Source organism: Sminthopsis crassicaudata, chromosome 6, assembly GCF_048593235.1.
Source record: "Sminthopsis crassicaudata isolate SCR6 chromosome 6, ASM4859323v1, whole genome shotgun sequence".
NCBI classification, from domain to species: Eukaryota; Metazoa; Chordata; class Mammalia; order Dasyuromorphia; family Dasyuridae; genus Sminthopsis; species Sminthopsis crassicaudata.
The window spans coordinates 71,307,249-71,318,695 of NC_133622.1; the positions used below are offsets into that span (position 1 = coordinate 71,307,249).

Here is an 11,447-nt window from a genome sequence, read left to right on the forward strand (position 1 = left end):
GCTCCTGTAGATTAAATTATCATCTCTAGGCACCTAGCTCCCAGATCTACATATCCAGCATTAGTCTCTTCTCTGAGCTTTAGCATCATATATCCAACTTCTTGCTTTGAACATTTTAAAATGATGCCCTGAAAAACCTTTCTTTTTATTTTTTTCTATTTTCTTTTTTTATTTTTAATAATAGCTTTTATTTTTGAAATACATGCAGAGAGTTTTCAACATTCATACTTGTGTTCCAAATTTTTCTCCCTCCCTTCCCCCCACCCCTTACCCATAGACAGCAAGTAATCCAACCAATATAAGTTAAACATATGTAATGCCTGAAAAATATTTAAAATTCAACACAAATCAGACCTCATTTCCTTCCTCAAGCTCACTCTTTTAAATTTCCCTATTTCTGTGGAGAGCATCACTGTCCTACTATTTTCAAGATTAGACATTTTGGTGTTTGATGCCTTGCTAGCACTCCACTAGATAGATCTGAACCTCTCCTGTCCTTATCTCTCACCTCCAGTTCCTTCTAATACCAAACAGCTCCCCACCCAGCACTCGTCCTCACACCTCCCTGCTATGTGGAGGTAGCGGTGGCAAGTATGCTTTCTTTTGCAAATACTATGTATGCTGAATAATAAAGCTGATAGTATGTAAAATTATTTCTTTTATCTACAGTAACAAAATGTCCAGAACTTTGTGACTTGCCTAGCAAAATTCAAGTTACACTAATATGCGTTAACATCCTTTGATGACCTTTGGTCTATCCTTTGATCTAGCCTTGCTGTTGCTCATGTCTTGTATCTCATCACATGTATGAAATGTTTTCCATCCTCACCTTTACTGCCACAAAGCCACAAACCCACTGTTTCTTACTGGATCTTTTTTTTTTTTTTTTTTTTTTTTAATATAGCTTTATATTTACAAGATATATGCATGGGTAATTTTTCAGCATTGACCCTTGCAAAAACCTCTTTCTCAACTTTTCCCTTCCTTCCCTCACCCCCTCTCCTAGATGGCAGGTAGATCAATACATGTTAACACAGTATATGTATACAAATCCATATAGTTATTTTGCTGCACAAGAAAAGTTGAACTTAGACATAAGGTAAAAATAACCTGAGAAGGAAATCAAAAAATGCAAGTAGACAAAAACAGGGAGTGGAAATGCTATGTTGTGGTTCATATTCATTTCCCATAGTTCTTTTGCTGGGTTTAGCTGGTTCTCTTCATTGTTGAACAAATGGAACTGATATGTTTCATCTCATTGTTGAAGAGAGCCACATCCATCAGAATAGATCTAGAATAGATATAGAAGTATATAATGATCTGGTCTTGCTCATTTCACTCATCATCAGTTCATTTAGTGTCTCTCCAGGCCTTTCTGAAATCATCCTGCTGGTCATTTCTTACAGAACAATAATATTCCATAACATTCATATTCCACAACTTATTCAGCCATTCTCCAATTAATGGGCATCCATTCAATTTCCAGTTTCTAGCTTCTACAAAAAGGGTTGCCACAAACATTTTTGCACATGTGGGTCCCTTTCCCTTCTGTAAGATCTCTTTCGGATATAAGCCCAGTAGAAACACTGCTAGATCAAAGGGTATGCACAGTTGGATAACTTTTTGAGCATAGTTCCAAACTGCTCTCTAGAATGGTTGGATTCGTTCACAATTCCACCAACAATACATCAGTGTCCCAGTTTTCCCACATCCTCTCCCAACATTCAGCATTATCTTTTCCTGTCATCCTCGTCAATCTGACAGGTGTATAGTGGTATCTGAGTTGTCTTAATTTGCATTTCTCTGATTTCATATGGCTAGAAATAGTCTCCATATCTTCATCCAAAAATTGTTCATATCCTTTGACCAATTATCAATTGGAGAATGGCCATTCTCTATATATTTTGGAAATGAGGCCTTTATCAGAACCTTTGGAAACAGTGAGTCTTTAGGTATAACCTTTTTTTACATTTTAGAGGAATTCTAAGCTTTGATAGTCTCGAGTATTTCAAGAAAATACTCTGGGGGGGAAAGAATAAGAATCTGCTTCTCAGTTAAAATGGGAATACCACTAAAATAGCACTACTGAGAATCCTAGGAAGTATTGAGTATTTATCTTTTTTTCTTCTCTAACTTCATCCTGCGTCAGGTTGGCCAGTGAGGTGAGGAGTAAGGATGGCCCATGGTACCAGCGAGCCAGTTATTGGAAATGGAAATCCCAGATTTGGTGGCAGAAAGAATTTCTCCAACTGTGCCATTGGATTTAATCCGATGTCATGACAACTAAGGCTCTGGCTTAATAATGCAAGTGAAATGTATCCATCTAATCAGAAGACTATCCATAATGTTTCACTTTAAAAATATTTAGGAGAAGGGAGGATAGAGTAGTATAAATACCATGCATTGGTCTGTGGGAAAATATGTGGTACAAAACTAAGCTAAATAATCGAATGTAGACCCATACAAGTCTTAGCATACATCTCCCAACAAATTTCTGAAAGGATTAACCTGATTAATAAGGAAATAAACTAAAGAATTTAAATTAATTAAAGCAATATTATAAATATATCTTTAAAAATCATTCTTTTAATGACTACTTTGTAAGATTATATTCCAAGAACTAGCAGTAGAAGTCATACCTAAATTGAGTTTCTAAGGACACTTACCTTTTGTCACAAAATAAGTAGTTTTAGAAAAACAAGAAAAAATCTGATTTGTAGTAGTCATTGGGCTTTTTGGAGGCAAGACTGATTTTCTCTTACCTTTTGAAAGGATATTTGGGGAAAAAAATGGATAACAAAAAAATTGTGAATTTTTAGAAAAGTAACATTTGTATTGACATATTGGTAATTTGACCATGCAAGATTGCTTCCTTCTAAAACATATTTAGTTTCACTTCTTTTATCCAAGTAACTTCCTGTGATGAAAATATTTTTTCCTTTATTATTTGTACATTACTGAGTAAATTTTGCAGTTTCCTGTATAAGTACTTGAGTGCCATTTTGCATTCACAGTACAATAGTTATATAATTTGATTCAATTTTATGTCATAAAATTTGTGGAGTAATTTAGCAAAAAAATGTACAAATATGCAAATTTAAGACTGTCTACCATGTCTTATCTGTATTGAGGCAGCAGGGAGTACAAAGATTATAGAAGCCAGAGTTCAAATTCTGTTTCTAACATTACCCTTGTGACTTTAGGCAAATCACTGAACCTATTGGGCTCTGTCTGTGAAAGAAGGACTTGGCCTATTCAGCAGTCTCTATTATCCTACTAACAGATGATTTTGTTAGGAGACACTGGAGTTGCAAAAAATTAGCAGTCCTTCCTTAAAAGAGCTGCTATATTCCACTGAAGGCAAGAAAATATTCCTATTCACTTTGCTAGCTTCCTCTTGAAATAAGAAATCTTAAGCTAATTTTTACTGTATACTCCACTATAAGGAAAATTAGAGATTTAAAGATGGAATAGACTCTTAAATTGTAAGGTTTAGCCCCTCATTATGAAAGAAAAGGCCTAAGGTCCTACAGATAGTAACAGTGCTAAGATTTGAATCTAGGTTCTCTTGACTCCAAATCTAGCACCCTTCTCCTTGTATCAGATCCATAGCACCATTGAAGAGTGACCTGGCTTTAAAAAAAATTTTTTTTTTCAATAATTAACATTTATTATATTGTTTTAAGGTTTATAAATAAAGCAGTTTTGTCACTTTTTTAATTACACAGTAGGAAGGTCTTGCAAGTATTGTTTCTGTTTCAGAAATGAAAACAGTGAGACCTAGAATAATTTGATGACTTGCCACCACATAACTAGACAGTCTGCATTATAAATTTGAACCCCAGATCTCTTTATTCCCAGTCCAAGAAGCTCTCTATCTACCCATTATTAGAAATCTAACATGTCAAATCAATTGTTAAAATCTTATCATAATCACTAGTTAAATGGTCTGTGATATGACCAAGACAAGAACAAGTAAGGACAGTTGACTTTACTGCTTCCTACCTGGCTATCTCGTTTGTCTCATTTATTATAGGGATGACCTCCACAGCACTGTGCCTGTGTGGTGTAGGATAGAATTCATATTGTGTGCCTCTAGAGCTGGGATAGTGCTTTAGTGGCGTTCAGATTACCAAGCTAATTAACCTCAGCTGGCAAAGTTCCTGAAGATCATTTGGGGAGGGGGGAGGGGGGAGACGGGAGACGGGATATGCCCTTAAGAGATATGCAACAGTCATCAAATTTGGGGGTAGTCTCTCTACCCCCCAATTTTTTTTTTTAATTACATACTAGGGAAATTATGGGTTAAATACAATTTTGTGGATTACCTTAGACATTATTTAATAGAAAGATGTTTCTCTACTTTCAAGTAACTGACTTCAAAATGAGTTGTTCCAAATATTTACTTTTAAGTTGGGAATCATCTGGTTATTGTAGCAAATCCAAGGTGGTGCGTTGGTTTTTTTTAATCTCAAGGTCTGATCACATGTCTGATTTCAGGATTTTCTGTTGTCACCAGCCTTATGTATTAGGAAAATAATAATGGCAGCTTACATTTTTATAGTGTCTACTGTGTGCCAGGCACCATGCTAAGTGCTTCACAATTTTTAATCTTATTTAAATTAACCCTTGGAGGTACATTCTATTATTATCTCCATTTTACAGATGAAGACATTGAGGTTAAACAGCTAAGTGATTTGCCCAAAGGTCAAACCTACTAGTAAATATCTGAGGCAAAACTTGGTGTGGGCTTGGCTGGCACTACTCCATCTACTGCACCACCTGGCTCTTTCTATATAACTAGCAAAGCAGTTATAGCAATTAGAATCTAACACCTAAATTGCTTGCTTTATCATACCAAACTATTTTGATTCTTTTAATTTTATGCCAAGAAACTGTTTTGTTCTCTCAAAAAATTAAGCATATTTTAGTAATTGCCAAGCACCTGGAAAATGTTGTGATGGAACTTATTTTCAGCTGCTATGTTTAATATATATATTTTTAATGTTGATACTTTGGGAGTTTTTTTAAAATAGCTCTATCCTTAAAATCCTTAGATTTTTATTTAATAGTTGTTTTTGTGCCTATTTATTTATTATAATGTCTTTTAAATTTTGTAATAGTAATTACTCTATATAGAATATTTTTTTACTTTTAAGTCTATTTTTTGCCAAAATATTATTCTAAAATTAATTTAGTAAAAAAAAAATATTGGAGCAAGCATTTTAAGGTTACCTATATGTACTATACTTAACTAGATTTTTTTCTATTAAAAGAAACATCTTCATAAGTTGGTATTTAATGAATTTTAAATTTTGCTTATACAAACTCAGTGTATTAGTGATAGGTCCTGATCTGATATTTTCAATTCCTCAATTCCTGAGTAGCAACAAGAGAAATATATTGTTAGATAAATTGAGCAATAAGATGAAGTTTTCACTGCGTAGGGAAATGTTCTTCAAGAGAACAGTCCTTATCCAATCTTTTCATAACTATAGTCTGGTACAAAAATATGAAATTCGCTCAATTTCTACAGATTTAAACTGCATACCCAAGTAAAACTTTCAGAGCTCTTCACATTTGTCTTTTTCAGAGGGGAAAAATGGGGGACAAGGACATATTATTCAGAGGAAAAGTCCAGGAGACAAACATTATAAGAGGAAATTATTTCTACAGTGGAGATCCAAGAATAAGTTAGGAATAATAGATATGGGGCAGCTAGATAGCACCAGCCCTAGAGTCAGAAGGTCCTGAGTTCAAATGCAGCCTCAGACACTTAATACTTCTTAGCTGTGTGACCCCAGATAAGTCACTTAAACCCCAATTGCCTTGCAAATCACATATATATATATATATATATATATATATATATATATATATATATATATATATATATATATATATATATATATATATATATATATATATATATATGGTGACATTTATAGAGCACAGAGTACTTGAGTAAACTGAGGTTCAGTAAACTCAATTGCCCATGGTCACACAGTTAAATGTCAGAAAATCAATATTTAGTGTAAGGCCTATGATTCTGAGGGTCAATCTTTGCTGAGTCTTTGATGGAGTTTGATTTTTATAGTTTTTATTAGAGCAAGAAATCTTGCTCTACCAACACCAACAATTCTGTGTGCATGATCTATTATTAATCTTCAGATTAACAAATATCCTGACATAAATTCGTAATGTAAATTGGTTGCTATGGGGGAACCAAGACTTGACTCTTAAAAATTATATCCCAAAGTTATACTTTTCCTTTATTGAGGAAAAACCAATGAAAAAAAGATTTGGGAATCTTGCCTAATTGCCTCTAGAACTTTGTCAGCCTTAATATCTGTACAATCAAATGACAACTGATAAAATGTCAGTTTCATTTTGCTATTTTATTGGGAAGCCTCATGAATTAAGGTACAGGTTTTATGATCCCAAAAGCAGTGGGACAATTAACTTAATTGCTTATTCTGGATCTTTCATCAAGCCATGGGAGAAGACATGGCTTAACTGTCAGAAAATTGCTTGAAATTCAGATAAAATTTTCTATTAGATTTCCCAACATGCACGTTATAAGTACAGTTAGAATTTATTATTATACCTTACTACATCTTCTATTTGAGAGAGTAATTTAATAAAAGCAATATAAAGAATAATAGAGCAGGGTTTGACACCTGCAAGCCCATCCCAGAAGCTAGTTGTGAACTAAGGGCCAAACAAACACTGACATTTCAGTTTCTTCATCTGTAAATGAGAAGTGTGTGTGTGTGTGTGTGTGTGTGTGTGTGTGTGTGTGTGTGTGTGTGTGTGTGTGTGTGTGTGACAGACAGACAGATATACTTCATAGGGTTATTGTGAATTTTACAAACCTTGATGTACATATGAATGCTGTTATCATTAAGTTAACTATAGGGTTAGAACAGTATAAATTAACACATGTGACATGTCTTTTACACCTGTTTAACTTATTTTTCAAAAGAAGAAATAAAAGTTTTACTTAGTTGAATTCAGTATTAATATTGAATACATCTAAAAAGGTTTTCTATTCCAGTGGAGGGGTCGTGATTGGCATTTGAAAAAAAAAAAGTAGTCGATTTCTATGCTCCAGCAGTTTTGGAGAGAGAGCAAGCTACTTAGTAAAATGACAAAAAATTTAAGCTTGATTAAGAATTTTTAAAAATATGTATGCTCTTGAAAACCTACTGGCCAGACCAAGATTGACAGGTTGATAAACCTAGACTTGTCACTAGTATAGTAATTAATACAGCAATCTAATAGTAACCTGTAGCAAGATATCCTTTTTAAAATGGGCACTTATTTTTAACTGTTTCTTAGGTAAGTTTAAATCTGTCGATAAGTTTGATCACCCATTCATTAAAGGAGTCAAACTGATTGTTTACCAATAATCTTATCACCTCCAAATCTAAGCTTCTCCCTCATTGAAAATGATTTCATTTTCCATGCTTAAATCAGTCATAGCAAATGGTATTTTTCTTTTTCTCTAGCATACTGCCAACATTTCTGTGGTTAATGATAGGTGAAAGGAGATAAAAATGGTTTCTCTGTCAGTCTGACTAAGCAATAGATTTTTATTGGTCAGTATCACTTCTTCTCTACCTTGACAGCTTTTTAGGTGGTTAAAAAATTTACCACCTAAATTGCTGCTAGTGGTCATTGTCTTTTGACTCTAAATTATCTTTGAAATTTTAATTGGAACAAATTCTTAGTCATACTAATTTTAACTGTAATCCATTGTTTGTTTTTTAGCTGGTAGCTGAGAATAAATTGCACATATACATATATTTTTTAATTTGGCATATTTCATATACTGTGAGGGTACAGGAGGTGATGTGAAGAACAACTTTACATTTCTTAGAAACAAAATTTATCCAAAGTAAAGGATATACTAGATTGGTTAACATAAGTTCTGTTCCTAGCCCAAGAAAAACTGGGGAAGGAAAGGGTCTCAAACATTCTGTGATTCTCTTTATTAATGAAATAGAAAAAATCAGATGCTAAACTATAGGTTGAAGACAGACCTGAAATTAGTATGCTCTTCTTTAAAAATAGTATGTTGTGGGCTTGATCATGATTCCTTGAACTCTAGAGTTTGAAAATGAACCCTATAAGCAGTTTCTGTTGAAGTTGGGTTTTAATTCTGGCTCCTACATTTAATTAGTTGTGTTGCCTTGGGTCATTTTATGTGTCTGGATTTCAGTTTTCCTCATCTATAAAATAAGAGTTGAGCTAGGTAGTCTTTAAGGTCCTGTCCAACTCAAAGATCCTGTGACTGTATATAATATCCAACTGTTTTTCAAATAGCTTAAATGTGTCCTTGTCTAGTAAGTGAAGGCACATACCATTAAACTTAATATACAAGATTTTAAGCTTTGCTTCTGGATTTTTCATTATTTGTTTCAAACGTGTGTGTTATTCTGAGACTATCTCCCAATACCAATGTAGAATTGGGGAAATATGGAGGAAACTTGGCTTTCCCTTAGTTACTTTTTTTTTTTTTTTTCATTAACTCACTTTATTACCTTGATCCAACAGTTTTTACAATGCCCATGGATCTGGAATAATGCTTTGTGCTTGCAAGCTAACTTTTACGTGTGCACAAGTCTATACCTGTGATACATACTCCAAGTATTCAAAGAGAGAAATCTTTTCCTAAGTGTTGGTGTTTATTAACTATATTTTCTTTGGGACAACTTTAACAGGTTGTCCTTCTGATGTAGGATCATAGGATTTTTAGCCAGAAAAGGACTTTAAAGGTCATTTAATTCAAACAACCCTTCCCCCATTTTACAGATGAAGAAAACTGAAGTCAAGATGAAATGATTTTATCTAAGGTCACAGAAGTTTAAACAATTGAGCTAGTATTGGAACTCTAATCTTAAAAGATTTAAGGCTCATTATTATATACCTATTATGGGTTAGGCCCTGGGAATACAAAGACAAAACTAATAGTTCCTACCATCAGCAAGTTTACATTCTTCTGGTGACATTATATATGTAAATAAGAATAAAAAAATAAAGTGGAGAGTAGGAAAGAAATATAACTAGAGAGCTGGTATTGATTGAGCAGAGTTTTGAAGAAAATGATATTTTAAAGACAGTAGAGAGCTGGAAGCACTTTCTAAGCATTGGGAACAGCTGGTCAAAGACGTGGAGAGGTGGGAGATTAGCAAAAAAAAAAAAAAAAAAGTTTGGTTGGATCATAGTGTACATAAAGGTGAGTGACAGAGAAGGTTGGAACCATTGCCTCTCTTCCTGAGCTGCCGATTCTGTGAATTTTAATAATATAAATACCTAGTTTTTTCCAGTGGTTAAATTAAGATTATTTACAAAGATATTTCAAAGATTAGTTTGTTTAAAATTAAGTCCATTTGTTCTTAATTGTGGAGTTTTAAGATATTCTATTAAAATAGTAACTTTTTTTTATAACTTCCATTATTTTTTGATTTCAGGAACAAGAGCTGAATGCTCGAACACGTGCACTACAGGCTGCTTCTGCTTCCTGTTCCTTTAGACCCAATGGATTTGATGACAATGACCCTCCAGGAAGCTGTGGACCAACGGGTGGAGGGGGTGGGGGAGGATTCAGTACAGTTGGCAGGCTAGTTTTTTGATCCTAAAAAGGAATAGTCCAATCCTGAATGCACTGATTTATAAAACGGCATCCAATACTTATGACTGTTAAAATGTCAGATTGTATCAAACATATCTAGTTTTATTTTCTTCTGCATTTGATCCCTATACTAAGAACCTACCCATTACTTGTTTTTATTTTCTTGACAATACATTTATTTATTAACAAAGTGCATCATGGAAAAAAAAATCTACCTCTTAAAAGTCCATTTACTTTTATGGTTAGACATGCTTGACCAAAACATAAAACTTTCAAAGAAAATATATACATGGTCCCTAATTAAGCTGCATTAAATTTAGTAGAGGCGATTAAATTGTCCTGCTCCTGTTCATACTGAGCAAAAGGGCAGTTTATTGTCTTTTTGAAAAGAAATCTGCATTGAACCAAGAAATGAGGAGGGTGGGAAGAGATTCGAAACATTAAATGTATTATCCATAGTTATCCCATCATTAAATTTGTATGTCCTTGAAAATATCAGAGGTGATGCAATCTATAATGAAGGCAATAACTTAACCTTTGTCTTGCTACAGTACTTTCCAGGTTAGTGCTCTTCAGAGACATTTTATTTACATTTCAAGTACAAATGTTTAAGGAAAAACATTTATAGATTTTTGCTAAATTGATTTCAGAAAAAAAAGGTGCATGGTCCTGTAGGAGCAAAATTTTTAACTAGAAATTGCTAACTTTGTAGTATTTCTAATTGTTTAAGGATTTTTAAATTCTATTTCAGGGAGTATATCTGCTTCGTGTTTTGAAGGAGGTGGGTTCTGTATGTGCCTTGCAGTACTGTAATTTAAAATGTGAGTTTTTGGCTGCAGAAAATTTAAAGAACATGAAACCTTAGAAATTAACTTCTTTTGTGTTGATGGTATTAGAATTATAACTTTTTGAAAGGTATTAGATTTTCCAGAAATAAAATCTGGTGGTTCTAAAAAAAAAAAAAAAAAAGAAAAAAATGTTTGGTAGTTTACTTAAAACTCTTGAAAGAATTCAGAAGAAATTATTCTAGGAAAGCATAATTTTTTTGGATTGCATTATTAACCAAACAAAATCCTAAGCATTAAACATTGATCCCAAATTTTTGTAGCTGTAAATTTGTTTTATTTTTTGGTTCAGGTATCATCTCTATATTTTATATTTGTACTTCTTTTAAATGACTGAACTCCAATCAGTACTTTTGCTTTCTTACTCTACACAGAATTCAAAAAATTATTTTTTAAAATAATAATCCTACTATGTTCTTAGGATATGATTGTTTCACCTACCTTTGTTTTGAAAACAGGTTAAGCAAGAATTGGAGTTAGAGAATTTGACTTTGTCTTTTTTTCCTCAGTGTTTTATGACAATAAGTAAAAAGTCCAAGTTTCCAGAGAAAGGGAAGGTGCCCAAGAAAATTAGTTTGAGTTAAAAACTGAAAAAAAATTTTTTTGGGGGGGAATCAATCAGTGTTAAACAGCATGACATATAGTAGGTAGAGATTGGCTTCTCAATGAAGGAGTCTGGGTTCGGGTCCATCCTCTGAAACATACTTGATTGTATGACTCTAGCTAAGTAATGTAATTTCTCAGGGCTCCCAAACAACTCTTAAAACTATAAATTATACAGCATGTGCTGCTGTGGATTAAGAGGGAGGCTCTCCCTGGGAATTTTTCCCCACAAAACTGTTCTGTCAAACAGCAGTTCTGTCAGAAGTTTGCATTACTTTTTATTTTAAGGTTGAATGAGTTTCGTGGGGTTTTGTTATTCATCTTTGCTGTAGGTTTGGGCCTGTAAAGACAACTATAGCAAT

General features: G+C 33.4%; 1 protein-coding gene across 2 annotated transcripts in view; it reads left to right on the forward strand.

Moving 5' to 3' along the window:
* USP38 (ubiquitin specific peptidase 38) overlaps positions 1-9,728 on the forward strand; it is a 29,960-nt gene extending 20,232 nt beyond the window's left edge. For both annotated transcript variants that reach the window (XM_074274950.1, XM_074274951.1), the window contains one exon: positions 9,477-9,728. In XM_074274950.1, coding sequence (XP_074131051.1) covers positions 9,477-9,638 — 162 coding nt within the window. In that variant the 3' untranslated portion in view covers positions 9,639-9,728. The remainder of the gene's footprint in view (positions 1-9,476) is intronic.
* Positions 9,729-11,447: the final 1,719 nt, after the last annotated feature.